Source organism: Myotis davidii, unplaced genomic scaffold, assembly GCF_000327345.1.
Source record: "Myotis davidii unplaced genomic scaffold, ASM32734v1 scaffold249, whole genome shotgun sequence".
Lineage (NCBI taxonomy): Eukaryota > Metazoa > Chordata > Mammalia > Chiroptera > Vespertilionidae > Myotis > Myotis davidii.
In genome coordinates, this window is record NW_006300367.1 from 2,724,294 (window position 1) to 2,738,268 (window position 13,975).

The 13,975-nt window shown below is 41.0% G+C and overlaps 1 protein-coding gene and 1 long non-coding RNA gene across 2 annotated transcripts in view; one reads left to right on the forward strand and one right to left on the reverse strand.

Annotated features, from left to right (window-relative positions):
- Positions 1 to 4,090, reverse strand: part of LOC107185150 — a 5,248-nt gene extending 1,158 nt beyond the window's left edge. Inside the window, exons 1-2 of the long non-coding RNA XR_001516070.1 lie at positions 4,001 to 4,090; positions 2,175 to 2,177 (exon numbers count right to left, since the gene is read on the reverse strand). This is a non-coding gene — a long non-coding RNA (uncharacterized LOC107185150). The remainder of the gene's footprint in view (positions 1 to 2,174; positions 2,178 to 4,000) is intronic.
- The window catches only part of CNTNAP5 (contactin associated protein-like 5), an 866,926-nt gene extending 856,905 nt beyond the window's left edge, over positions 1 to 10,021 (forward strand). The window contains exons 22-24 of the mRNA XM_006776823.2: positions 4,328 to 4,546; positions 6,013 to 6,084; positions 8,573 to 10,021. Of these exons, the coding sequence (XP_006776886.1) occupies positions 4,328 to 4,546; positions 6,013 to 6,084; positions 8,573 to 8,769 (488 nt within the window). The 3' untranslated portion in view covers positions 8,770 to 10,021. The remainder of the gene's footprint in view (positions 1 to 4,327; positions 4,547 to 6,012; positions 6,085 to 8,572) is intronic.
- Positions 10,022 to 13,975: the final 3,954 nt, after the last annotated feature.

Sequence of the window (13,975 nt, forward strand, 5' to 3'; positions counted from 1 at the left end):
AAAAGACCCCGCCCCCCTTTGGTCCAGGCGCCAGCGCCTGCGGCTGGCTGTGGCCCAGGAGACGGACAAGCCACCTGCTGCAGCCACCCGGAGAAGCTGCCAGCCCTGCTAAGTGTCTGACTGTTCGACCGTTCCACAGTTCGACAGTTCGACTGGTAGCTATGACATGCACTGACCACTAGGGGGCATATGCTCAACACATAGGCATGGAAACATGGAACAGACTGATGAATCTCTGAGGGAAGCGGGGAGGGGAGAAGGTGGGCAGAGATTAACCAAAGATCTTATATGCATATTAGAGGCCTGGTGCATGGATTTGTACACTGGTGGGGTCCCTTGGCCTGGCCTGCGGGGAAGGGGCCGAATCCATGCACCAGGCCTCTGACATCCCCTGAGGGTTCCCAGATTGTGAGAGTGTGCAGGCCAGGCAGAGGGACCCCACCAGTGTACGAATCTGTGCACCAGGCCTCTAGTTTTCAAATAAGGTATTCTGTAGGTGGTTGATTTTTATAAGATACCTGTGGTTTCTCATGGTGGTGGTATATTCTGTGAAGAAACCTTGTAATTCTTGATTGGTTGGAACTTTTATATGTTAGCAGTAAATGTTGGAAAGAATGAGAAACAGAACAGAGGCAGTCCCCAAAGTGGGTCCTTGATCACACCCTCCTTCCACGTCCTCTGTGGAGCCACACTTATTGTCAAGTCTGTCTTCCATATCACTCTTAGCTCAGCACATACCACAGTCCCCTCATCTTGTTCCTTATGAATATAATGCAGCAGTAACCTAAAAACTGAATAAAATGGATTAGGAAATTCACTATATCTTTAATATAATAGAGTTTACTGAGTTTGGGGAAGCATTCAACCAAAATTACTTGTGCTTTTCTTATTTTTTGCTAACTATTTCTTAGCTAATTTATGTTAAAATATCTTACTCTGCCTAGGATGTTTCTGAGAGATTTTTAAGAAAGCATCACAGCATAGATAAAGAGTTTGGCATTTCTAGGCATAGAGACTTTGGTTTAAATCTCAACTTTGCCAAATGAGCCTCTATGCATCTTTTAACTTTTAAGATGGTCAGTGTTTCCATCTGTAAATTTTGAATGATAATAGAATATAAATGAAAGAAAGTTTTAGGGGAACAGTAATTATACTTTTAAAGTAAGTAGTGTAGTTATACAGTAGTTATTTAATAGACAGTGAATATTGAGTGCTTGAAGCTTTTAATTATTTTAGCAAAGAACTTCTCTGTACCACATTCTCCCTTAACAAGATTATAAAAATAATTTGAAACCATCCTAAATTTGTTTGCCTATCTCTGTAAGAATCTGAAAAATCATTATATCAGGCCTCATACTGAGAGCATTTTCTCCTATGAGGAATTCACGTTCTCTTAAGAAACATCTCAAAGTTTTCATGATTATTATACATCTAGAATAAATACACTTCCTCAGAAATAAGACTTTATTTAAAACAGTTCTTTCTTTAAGGAGAAAATGTCATTTTCTGGTATTTCCCCTGATTCATCCATGTGCCTATTGTACCTGGAGCTTGTATTCATGGGATTCATCATAGTGATGACCTTCAGAGACCTTCCCAGCAGTCTGGGCTTCTTTCTCACTGGGTTCTGGGAATGAGGTCTGGTACTTTTAACTTACACTCTCAAGGTATAGCTACAATGACATGTCCCTTTCCACTGCTTCCAAATCCTACAGAGCAAAGCGTCATGCCAGTTTATACTTTCCTTTGACCTCTTCCTCTACATACTTCTGCTCTATAATACTCTCCTTTGATAACTCTCAATCAGTAGCTACCATGCATTCTGAATTACAGCTGGTTACATTGATTTTTGGAGCCATTCAGCAAATAGCACCCAGTCTTAAAGCTTCTTGGTCTGGAAGACTGTTGTATAACACTGTCCAAGAAATCTTTTATGAGATGATGACATTTAAAGCTATAATGAGAAATAAACCTATGAATTATTCCAGTAGTAAGTAATGACTATGCACCAACACTGCAGGATACCTGGAGAGTTCTCACAGAATCCCAGACCTGGAGTGGTGGGAAGAGTAATGATCCACAAAGACATCCAAGTCCTAACTCTCAGAACCTGTGAATGTGTTAGGCCAAGGGTAAGAGGAGTTAAGTTTGCAAACAAACTTACTGTTGCTAACCAGCTGGCCTTAAAATGAGGTAATCACCCAAGATTATCTGGGTGATCCCAGTGGAATTGCAATGGTCCTTAAAAATAGAAGAGGGGGGGAAATAGAATTATTTGTAGATGTATTGGAAGGAAGGCACAACAAATAGAACTTTGCTGGCTCTGAAGGTAGAAAAAGACAGCTATAAGCCGAGGAACATGGTGACTTTTAGGATCCAGAAAAGGCAAAGAAATGCATTCTCTCCTGGAAACTCTAGAAGAAATGTAACCTTGTAGCACCTTGGTTTTAGTACAGTAAGACCCATGTCAAGACTTCTACAGAATATAAGATCGTAAGTGTGTGTTGCTTTATGCTGTTTAGTTTAAGTTTGTGGTAATTTGTTACATGGCCATGTAACATTAATTCACATGTCTTGTTTCCTTTTTCCTGTGAGAAGAATGACAAGTTAGTGATATTTACATGTGGGTACTGCAAATACTGGGGAGATCATTTTGTGAAGTATATGATTGTTTCACCAATATGCTGTGCTCAAAAAGGGAGAGTATAAAGAGAGCAAAACTAGAAAAAGAATTAAGGGATGTCGATTTATCATTTTCTTCCATATTCTTATTGCATCTTTTTCTAAATGCTGCCAACAAAATGCTTGCTTAGAAATCCAAGGAAGCACTCATTGACTGTTTATGAATTGAAATGTTATAATCTATAATGGTAGAGAGGAAAGTCTCTGCTCTCTTCCAAAAAATAAATTGTCATACTATTTTCTCTCATCATTGATGTTTCTGTCTCTCTCTCTCCCTCTACTTTCCTCTCTGAAATCAATAAAAATATATTTTAAAAAATAAATCATCATAATAAAATAACTATTTGAAACATCTAGGAGTGTCAAAACTATTACACCTCAAGACAAAAAAGGCTCATTGTGTATTATAGTTTTATATGATCCCATCATAGCAATTTGTTCAAATGATTCCTGTTAAAAAGAATGGGCCACTGAGTAATCTTACTACAACCCTTGAAGAAAATGAGACATTGGTCTTTCTGTGAGTCGCAAATGTTTGCCTCTTCTTCTTTTATAAATACTCAAAGATACTTTGGGAGATTGAATGCTGTTTTAGAAAATCCAGGCTCACCAATGAATACCATGGACAGAACTGAGAAGGTCCGTCTACACAGGTCACTTAGCACATTTGAATGTGATAAACTTCTGGGAGGACCACTTTGACTTATAATCTCGGTCTGCCTCTTTTCACTTATTTCCTTCTATATGTTTGAGTTAAATGTTGTAATGAGCATTGTAGTATGTTTGAACTAATTACCAGCATTCATTGATAAATGGTGATGGACATAATGATATACATTCTATAAAACATATAGAGTGTAGAAGAGATTTATTGTCTTTGTTACAGCTCATAAAATATGTGAATAAAATTTGAAAGTTTGAAACATTGTCTCAAAGCAGAGATGGCCCTAGCAGGGTTTTTTTTTTAACACTCTGTGGTTGATACATTGATGCTTTAGTGGAAGGAGAGTTTGGGGAGAGGACATAGAAAGAGATAGGGGGTGAATTCTCTAATTCAAAAAGAAGGTAATATCTGTGATTTCAGGCATTATGTAAAAGAAGATAAGATGGCTGCCAGAGGAAGGAGGACTGGGGGATTGGGTAAAAAAAGGTAGAGTTTAAGTACAAATTGGCAGTCACAAAATATTTAGGGATGTAAAGTATAGCATAGGGAATATTATAAATATATACTAGAGGCCCAGTGCAGGAAATTTGTGCACAGGTAGGGTCTCTAGGCCAGGCTGGCAATCAGGGCCAATTGTGGCCCTCTGGCTTCCACCTGCTGACTGGGGCCTCCCTTAGTTCCACGCTGCCCCCTGGTGGTCAGCACACATCATAACAAGCAATTGAACTCCCAGTCTCCCAGTCAAACTCCTGAGGGGACACTTTGCATATTAGCCTTTTATATATATGGATTGTTCCAGGTGGGTACTGCAAATACTAGGGAGATCACTTTGTAAAGTATATGATTGTTTAACCACTATGCTGTGCACCTGAAACTAAAACAAAATAATATTAAAGATAAAATGTAAACAATAACGATTTTTTTTAAAGGAGATATGGAGCATAGTTTGAAAAAGAAAGGCCCTTCTCTTTAATGTTGCAGAGAATGTCGGATTAGATTCTGAAGTCGCGAAAGCAAACAGCCTGGGTTTTGTTGGGTGCCTGTCTTCAGTCCAGTACAACCACATAGTACCGCTGAAGGCAGCTCTGCGCCACGCGACCATCGCACCTGTGATCATTCAAGGAGCCCTGACAGAAGCCAGCTGTGGCTCTGGGACGGATTTGGATGTGAATGCAGTGACTACAGTGCATTCTTCCTCAGGTACACAAGAGAATACCCAGTGGAACTTACACCAGTAACACTATTTTTGATGTCTTCAAAAGCTTCCAGGTTAAAGATCAATATTACTCAATTCCTTATTTTGTATGAATATGGGTGGTTAAAAAGTATGATTGATTTCCCATGGGTAACTTTCATTTATATTAATGTAGTCCTACTTTTAATACAATACATACTTAGAACTAAAAGCATATTTATATATATTATAAATAGACATATGTTAGTTACTACTGTTTAAAATGGCTGCTCCTCTAAGGATTAAAGAGTTTAGGGCTCAGAAAGGCAAGCTGGCTGTTGACTAATATAAGTCATGTGATTAAAACCTACTTTTTTTTTAATATAGGAAAGCCCCACAGCACTTTCATCCACACATACATCTGTTTTACACTCCGTAAAGTACCTATTTTATCTTGTCATATTCATGATCATCCTGGATGTCTTGAAGTGTTCCTGGTATTTGTTTTAATGTAGTGTGGTAATCAGCTGCTGAATAAGTTATTAAATATCAGCACAGAAAGGACTGAGTTTTGCTGCCTGCTCACTCTGATCTCTGCATTTTCCTGCAGCAACGAGGTGCAATAGAAAGAACCCGCATGTGACAGTTGGCCAGCCCTGACTTAGTTCCAAATCTCCTACGAATGAGCTCTAGGGCTCTGGACAAGTTAATTATTGGCATCAATGTAATGTCCTTATCTGTGAAACAGGAAAAATAAAGAGTGCCCATGCTGTCGTCTTTTTCTAAGGATTAAATGATCATAGTGACAGATGCTATAGGTCCTGGAAATCTCACATGTACTCTATGCATAGATATGGGTGTTATTAATAAGTGTCACCTATTAATGCATTTGCAGATTATGTAAACTTGTATCTAGCTCAATGTCACTGGACCAAATGGCAGAGCAGTAACTCAAACCCACATATATGTGCTTTTAATGCAGTGTGCTTTTCCTTATCCCATGTATGTTAATGTCCATAAAGTAAAATCCCGTCTCCTTGGTGAGGGTTTGAGATATTAATTCTTCAGCACTTTTGTCCCTCCCTGTCAATGGGCTCAGTGTCCTCTTGCAGCAGAAGCAGAGGGGCATGTGTGCTTGATGTGAGAAGCCATTGTCATGCGTAGGGACTGCCTAACCAAGCACAGAGGGTAGGCCAAGAGGGAAGCAGTAGGCCACAGCACACGTGGGCAGGGTACTGCCATCATCTGTTTTAACCACTGATCTTACAAATTACATAGAAGCTTACCAGGTCATGCAACTATGGGTATTAAGTATGTGTTTCAAATGCTTTTTTATGAATGTCTGTTTGATTTTTTTTCCCAAAATCCCAACTCACCATCATTTGAGAGCAATTGGTCTCATCCTCAGGTGTGTCATCCCAACTCCGTGCAATAGTCCTCTTCCCAGGACTTTCAGTGAGGAGTGAAGGCTCATGTTTCTTACTTCTTTCAGATCCATTTGGGAAGAGAGATGAGCGAGAACCACTCACCAATGCAATTCAAAGTGACTCGGCTGTCATTGGAGGTAAACCATTCTTTGTTGATGAAAGCAGAAAAGGCTCAAGTAGTTCTGCACTTTGGAGAAGTGTATCTGAATCCTTCCTTAATGCCATCCAGGACCCAGAACCCCATGGTTCCTGCAAATCCATGAGCCTTTTCACAAACAGTTCTGTGTGCTGTATGGCGCCAGCAGCTCCATGGATGCACCATGGATGCACCCCACCCTGATCCTCAGGCAGCTGACTACTGACTCAACAGCTGGATACTTTACTTAGAGACAGGCAGTGTGCATTGTACTCATCTCATCCCAGTGTCTATTTTCCTGAAGCACAAGCAAAGCAAACCAGTAAAATTACATAAGGGAAAGGGCCATACTGGAGTAGGCAGATGGGGGAAGCTGCATCCTGCTGGCTTGCTCCATAAGTGATTGGGGTTGGATCTAATGAGCTGAATGTGCAGCCCTCAGACTGTAGTTTCGATCCAGCAGCACATGGTACAGATGCAGATCTTGGTTGCTCTGAGGTGAGCTCAGCCCCCCACTCCCTTGACTTCCCATTGTCACACTGCCTGCTGGCCTCCCAACCCCTTTCATTCGCCTCAGTTTTCTGCAGCCTCCAATAGTCTTGATTTTCCCATCTGGGTCTTGCAACACGGATTGCTTCCCAAACCTGTTTAATGGCAGATGCCTGTGAGATACTAAATTCATTTCCATCTGAGGACCACTGCCTCTGGCAGTTAGGTGGGGTTCTTTTAAAAGATGGCAGTAGCCACTGATTTAACTTCTATTTGATGAGCCCCAACTTTGGGTCAGGGCTTGTGCTCAGTGTAGAAATAGAGGGTGAACGATATGAGCACTGCTCTCACAGAGCTCTTGGTCTGGAGGGGGACAGGCTGAATAAACAGACAACATGGAGGCCAGGAGCAGTGCTTTGAGGGGAAGTGCAGACAGCGGTGGGAGCTCAAAGGCGCAGCATCACAGTGGGATTGTGAGGAAAGAAAACCTGCCTCCTTAAGGAAGGTCCTAAAATGTCTGACATGAATTTCTGCATCAGGGAAGAGAGTCCAACTTGATTGTAGTTTGGCATCAAGGAATGTAGAAAATAATTTGGTGCCTGTTTCGCTTCCTGAAATTAATTTCTCATTTGACAAGTGGAGAAAAGACTTATGTGACCGCTCACTTTTTCCCACCTGTGTACATCTTTTTGTAAGTATCTGTAAGAGCAAGAAAGTCATCCCAACCCCAGGGGACTCTCGGAAGCTGGCGCAGCCTCCCACTCTGAGTACCGCATGTGCGGGGAGAAGCAGCCAGTTTGTATTTCATCTCCTAAGGCTCAGCTGTTCCTGGGAGTCACCCACCGCCCAGCTCATTCGTAGGTTTGTTAACTTAGGAGGTTTCACTCTGTCTGGTTCTAAAAGCGTGGCAGACATGTTACATAATGCTTTATTTTCAAAGGTAAGCTGTCTTAATCAGGGCCTCCGCTCTGACAAAAATCCATAGGGGATATGCATTTAATGTTTTTAACTCTCTAAAGTTCCTGTTTACATAAATCACAATGCAGGGTGTTCAAAAATAACTTTGTTAAATAAATATATTTTACCAATATCTATACTACTTAAAGGAAAACAGGTTACATACTAATATTTCAACAATATTTGTAATAACTTAAAGAATAGTTTTCAAATGTTAATGTTGAGAAGCCTCCATTCCCGTGTAGACACATCCTGCTTTTAGAAGTGGCAGCGTCCACATTTCTAATATCTCTTTGCTGAGTTTGCTCTTCATATCCCAAGAGGCTTGGCAAAGAGAGAAATAAGCCCTTAGAGGTCAGCAAGGGCGATTTGCCAAGTAGGCCCAGTAAAATCACAAACAAGCAAAGCGGGGAATCTGACACAATTGGGCAGAAACTTGCATTTCAGCTGGCTTTGCGTTTCCGAAGGACAGAGGCATGCCGTCTCTAGCTAACCTGTCCTGGAAGCATGCAGAGCAGGGTAGAAATGCCCTAAATGTTTGGGAAGCATTTTGTTATTAATAAAACATTTTAGCAAAGCAAACCTATACCATCACCATGTTTACGTCAGGAGAGCATTATTGTGATGTGAGATAGTTAACTATTATTTCCTAGGATGCAAAAGCAGTTATAAGATGCTTATTTGCAAGGTGACAAAAATTTGTTAATTGCATCTGATTCTGTCACATTCTTTAAAGAGGGTCTTGAAGAAATTTAATAAAATATTTTGCTAGTCTATTTATTTCATAGCAATCTTAGTCCATTAAATACAAGTGCTGATGTAAACTGGCTTTCTCCCTATTCTGGAGGAGGATGCTTTTTGTAATTGAAGACTGTAGGTGTTTTAGCTGCTCTTTATTTCTGGGCCTGTGGCAGAGTTTTATTGTTGTTTTGTTTTATTTTCTTTTGTTTCCTCCTAAGCGGCTTCCTTGTCTGACTGAATCATCTCTCTGGAGTGGATGAGCTGTGACAATGTTTTTCTCTCATTGCCCCCTTTCTCCACAGGAGTAATCGCGGTGGTGATATTCATCATCTTCTCCATTGTGGGCATCATGGTGCGGTTCCTTTACCGGCATAAGCAGACACATCGCACGAACCAGATAAAGGAGAAGGAATACCCAGCAAACTTGGACAGTTCCTTCAGAAATGACATTGACTTGCAAAATACAGTGAGCGAGTGCAAGCGGGAATACTTCATTTGAAAATCTACAGGGTCAACTAATACTCTTTTGTTGTCAATTTTTTCTCCTCCTCTTTCTCTGTCTCTTAATTCTGGTTCTTTTCTTTTTCTTATTTGTTCCCCATTTATTTTCAGATCATACCTGCATCAACCATGGCATTTACCCCTGACCCAGCCCAGAAGACCAGGCAGCTATGGCCACTGTCTTCCTCTTTGACAAACCTACTGTGATGGTAATGATCACTCGAGACTGACTTGACCTCTAGACAAGGAAGAGACACGTGTGCACGTGTGCATATTCAGTTCTGCATTCGTTTCTCAGATGCACCTTCGGTTCGCTGCCATCCGTCCAGCAGGCTTACTTTGAACCTGAGGTTGACTTAGCTATTATCAGCCATCTTTGTCGTCCTCCCTATATCAAGTCTGTTCCAACCAGGGAACTGAGGGTAGGAAAGAAGATGCTAGAGGCCTGGCTTCCTTCAGTGCCATTTTAAAAGGAACAAGAGAGGATTGTTTTGTGTTAATATCTGTATCATAGGAATCCCATTAACCTAACTCATAACCTCTTTTCACTCTGACTCTTATCCCCTGAGTATTTTTAAACCTAGGGGTCCTGATTGCAGTGAGCTGTTCTTGTGCTCCTGCCTTACCACTCTCTCCAGGGCTGACACACTGAACAGCATACTCCAGCCTAACATTAGAGGAAACATGGGAATATGGGCTTAACACTAGGAGGAGGAAGAGTGCTGCTAGGAAGATGTTCTATAACTTCAAAAATGCCTCAGCCAACTTCATAAGAAATGTTAGCTAGGTTAGTTCTGGGATATATATATAAAAAAATATATATAATTCAAATAACAGTTTAAATTGGTTCCAAGAACGAGCTTAAGCCATCTTAATTTAGCTTTAAAAAAAACACAAAAGAAGAAAAATTCCAACCAAACACAATTCTTCCCCTCCATCTGCTCACTGGACATCTTGTGAAGAAAGTAGATGCAGGTTGCATATTTCAGAGCAAGTGTGATGACCCCCCTGTCCATTGAGCCAGCTCCTAGGAGGTTCAGGATGCACTGGCGTCTGAGGCATGGTTAGCTACAGCCAATCCTCCCTGCTAACCTTCAGAGGAGCCTCTGGGCTCTGGAGCCCATCACATTTTCAAATCTGCACACGTGCACACTCACACACATACATACACACGTCTTCTTATAGGCATAATGTGCTAGACAAGGTGGAGACAGATTTCCTAGCCTTTTCCCCTTTGATGACAAAGCATTGGAGAAACACAATCATTCCTTTGAGAAGGCATCTGAGCTCACTCACCAGGTGGAGGTAGGAATGCTGGTCATTTTGCTGCAGCAATATCCCTCACCCTTTGCCTCTGGGCCAACTTGGAGAAAAACATAAGGGGAAGGAATATAAATGCTCCAGGATGTGGGCAAGCCCATATAATGATGCGCAGAAGTGGAGCGTTCTTGCTGCTTCTCTTTACAAGGCAGATTTGATGGGGGAACAATCACCGCATCACTGTTCCCGGCCTTGACAGTGGGCTGTCCGTCTTGTCCCCAGTGTTAAGGCAGCCCTGCGTGAGGAGGCTCCCAGCGAGGCACACACTGGCTTCTGATTTTCGGACTTTTCAGACTCTGCTCTCAGAGAACGTGGTGTAAGGGTTTCGTTTGTAATCTATTTCTCAACTTTAAGATGTTCTAATTACACAAGCTCTCCTTGAAATTGTCTCCGAACTGTTACTTAATCATTTCATCACTTCCATTATATCTTTTGCTAGTAAATTTGTTTTAATGTGATTCTAACAAAGGCACCTTTTTTTTTCTTCTACTTTAATAAGATGAATGATCTATTAATAGGAGAAAAGGTCTTTAAATACTGTTTTCTCCTGCCCTGTCCTTTCCTATTTCCACTTTTACTTTTGAGTTTTCTATTTCTATAAAAAGTCTGTATAAATCAGCCATTTGCTAGGCTATTCAGTCCTTTGTCCCAGGAGATAAAAGTCTCCATGAAATGTAGTGGGTTTAGCCTGAAGTCTCTCTGATAATGAAATGGAAGGTGTGAGTAATAAAGCTGGAAAAAACAAGGCTGATATTTTGCTGATGCAGTGCTGACGGAAGAAGTGGAGAACTAGTCAGGCCAATGTAGAGTATTTGCTTTTCTCATCTACATATATATGATCATAGGCAGTTCTGCAGGTGAAGAATTTGCAATGCCCCGTCCTTGCCACTGAGAACCTGCCAGTATAGCTCCCTGCATATGCAGACTCTACATACCACACACTACGTATCCTAGGCCTGAAGACAAAAGACATGACAAGACAGCGCACTCTGCATGCCACTCTTAGAAGAGAGTCTCAGGGCTGCAGTAGAAATACCTTTACAGGGAGGGATTATTCCATAAACTCGGCAAACCTTCTTTTACTAGATCAGTGATGGCGAACCTATGACACGCGTGTCAGAGGTGACAAGCGAACTCATTTTTTTGGTTGATTTTTCTTCTTTAAATGGCATTTAAATATATAAAATAAATATCAAAAATATAAATCTTTGTTTTACTATGGTTGCAAATATCCAAAAATTTCTATATGTGACACGGCACCAGAGTTAAGTTAGGGTTTTTCAAAATGCTGACTCGCCGAGCTCTAAAGGTTTGCCATCACTGTACTAGATGCATATGACAGCAAGTGAGCTGCCTCCTCCAAAGAAAACTCAATTTTCAGTTAGAAATAGTGCCAACTCTGCCTGTCTTTTCTCAGTGGTACCACAATCCATGTAGTTTTGTGCAGTTTCTTAATTGTGTGAGTTTTTCAAACTTTGAACAATTATACTCTGAAAAGGATATTGAAATCTTTCTAATTCCTCCTTTACCACCCTTCCTGCTTCAGTAATCACATTTTCTGAATGCCTTCCTTGGCCAACTGGACTACCATAAGTCTCCACTTTAACCTTCAGTCTTTGTTAACTGCTGTTTACACACACACACAAAAAAAATTAATCAAATGTGGTCACCGTACAGTGAAACCAAAAATACCTGTGTAATTTTACATTCTAAGGGGGCTATTTCATTGATATCCTTCCACCAAACAAATATATTTATGCAAGCAATAGTGCATCTGTTTACCATATAGCATATTTAACACCCACTGCATCATTCATTGTATCAGTAAGTTAGATTGCCAGCGTTTCTATGAGAATTCATCTGGAGAATTAGAGACTTGTCACTTCTCTAGATATATTTTTATGAATAGCTTAGCCTCTTCTATTCACTCTCAACTGCATATGAGAGATTTATCTTAAGGATCCTGGGGCTGCTTTTTAAAATAGGTGTTATTCTCTTTAATATTAACAGGCATGGTAATAAGCCAACTTCACCCTTTTGGCTGCCATAAAGCAGAACCAGAACAAAAGAACTAGATTGTTCTCTTTCTTTCTTGATTCACTCATGAGGTATTTATTCAATACTCAATACCCCAGGGGCTGGGCTAGATTTTGGGTGTGAAATATAAATTACACCTTGTGCTTGCCTGAAGTCTAACGCATTTTGTTGTAACAAGCATAACTTGTTATAGTAGGGTATGCATAACGTGCTGTAGAATGTAGAACAAAGGTACTGCACAATTATTTTTGTGAATCCCTTGCTAGAGACTTAAAAACACAAAAAACAACAACAAAAAAGGGCAAATTTCTGGAAAATATTTGTAATCTTTTTTTCTTGTTTATTACTTTCACCTTCAATAAGCTGCTTTTCTCCTCCTCAAAGCAAATACATATTGATGCAGATATGTTCCTGCAGGGGGAGACAGAATTCATCTTTCAGGGCAGCAGAGTAAATGTCTTTGTCTCTAAAGTGTATCTGGAGGCTGAATTCTCCTTATTCACTTCTGGTTGGGGGATTCTGAAAAGCCCCCTTCCCATCAACCAGTCCTAAGTGACAATTTAGGAACCCTCTTCTCCACTTCTGCTCCCTCCTCCTCGTTTATTAGTTCTTCTTTAACATCCAGTTAGGACCTATTGCATGCCATTGCTTTTCCAGATGCTTTTAAGGGTCTTTGTTGTACTCCAACTCCTCCTAAAACTCTCTTTAGTCCTGATGAGCATTCTGAGAACCAGATGAAGTGTATCTTTGAGCAAATAAGTGACTAAATGTTGTTGTCCATTTAAGTGAGGTCTCAGCTCTGTGCCCCGGCTGAATTTTTTCAATCCTGAGAGTCATACATGTCTCCTCAGCAGAAAGCTCATTCAATTAGAGGAGCAGCATGGGGGGCTGTAAGGAAAGAGTCTTTTCAAGGATATTCAGAAAGATAGGAACCAGACCATTGGAATTATCCTATATAATAAAAGCCTAATATGCTAAGTATCTGATCATTCATTCAACCAATCAAAGCATAGTACGCTAATGATATGCTAAGGCCACTCAACCACTCACTATGACGTGCACTGACTACCAGGGAGCAGACGCTCCGACCAGTAGGTTAGCTTGCTGCTGGGGTCCAGCCAATCAGGACTGAGCGAGATGGGCCAGACATACCCTGGAGCCCTCCCACAGTCTCTCCCCAGCTGGCCAACCTCCAGCATCCCTCCCCAGCCCCTATTGTGCACCAGTGAGGTCCCTCAGCCTGGCCTGTGCCCTCTTGCAATCCAGGACCCCTCTGGGGATGTTGGAGAGCTGGTTTCAGCCCAATACTGCAGGCCAGACCAAGGGACCCCACAAGTGCATGAATTCATGCACTGGGCCTCTAGTTTCATATAAAAAGGATTGACAGTTTGATCACCAAACACCTGGGTTTCCTTTGAATTCTCCCATAGCTGCAATCTAACCAAACCACCTGGTAACACCAGCCTGAACAGGGGAATTTGAGATGCACTTTCCCTTAACCTAAATGATTGGATGCATTTAGTCTTCAGTTCTCCTAAAGGTCACAAGTTGACCCAATAAATAAAGAGGGCCCCTTTTCCCTGCAGATGCAAAAGTGATTAATGGAAAAAGTTGAAACTAAACTCAAAACTTTCAGAATATTTTGAGCAGAACTGAGTGCTATTTCATGTGTCCCATGCAGTTTGAAAATGTTTTCTCTAAAGGAAAGAAAGTGTAATTGAATTACTTCCATACACTGTTCTTCAGTTGTTCTTAACATCTCCTCCCATTCCCTCACCCACACACTTGTTAAGCTATCTAGTTTTTAGATATTGGTTGCCCATGGTTTTATCATGCTTTCTTCATTC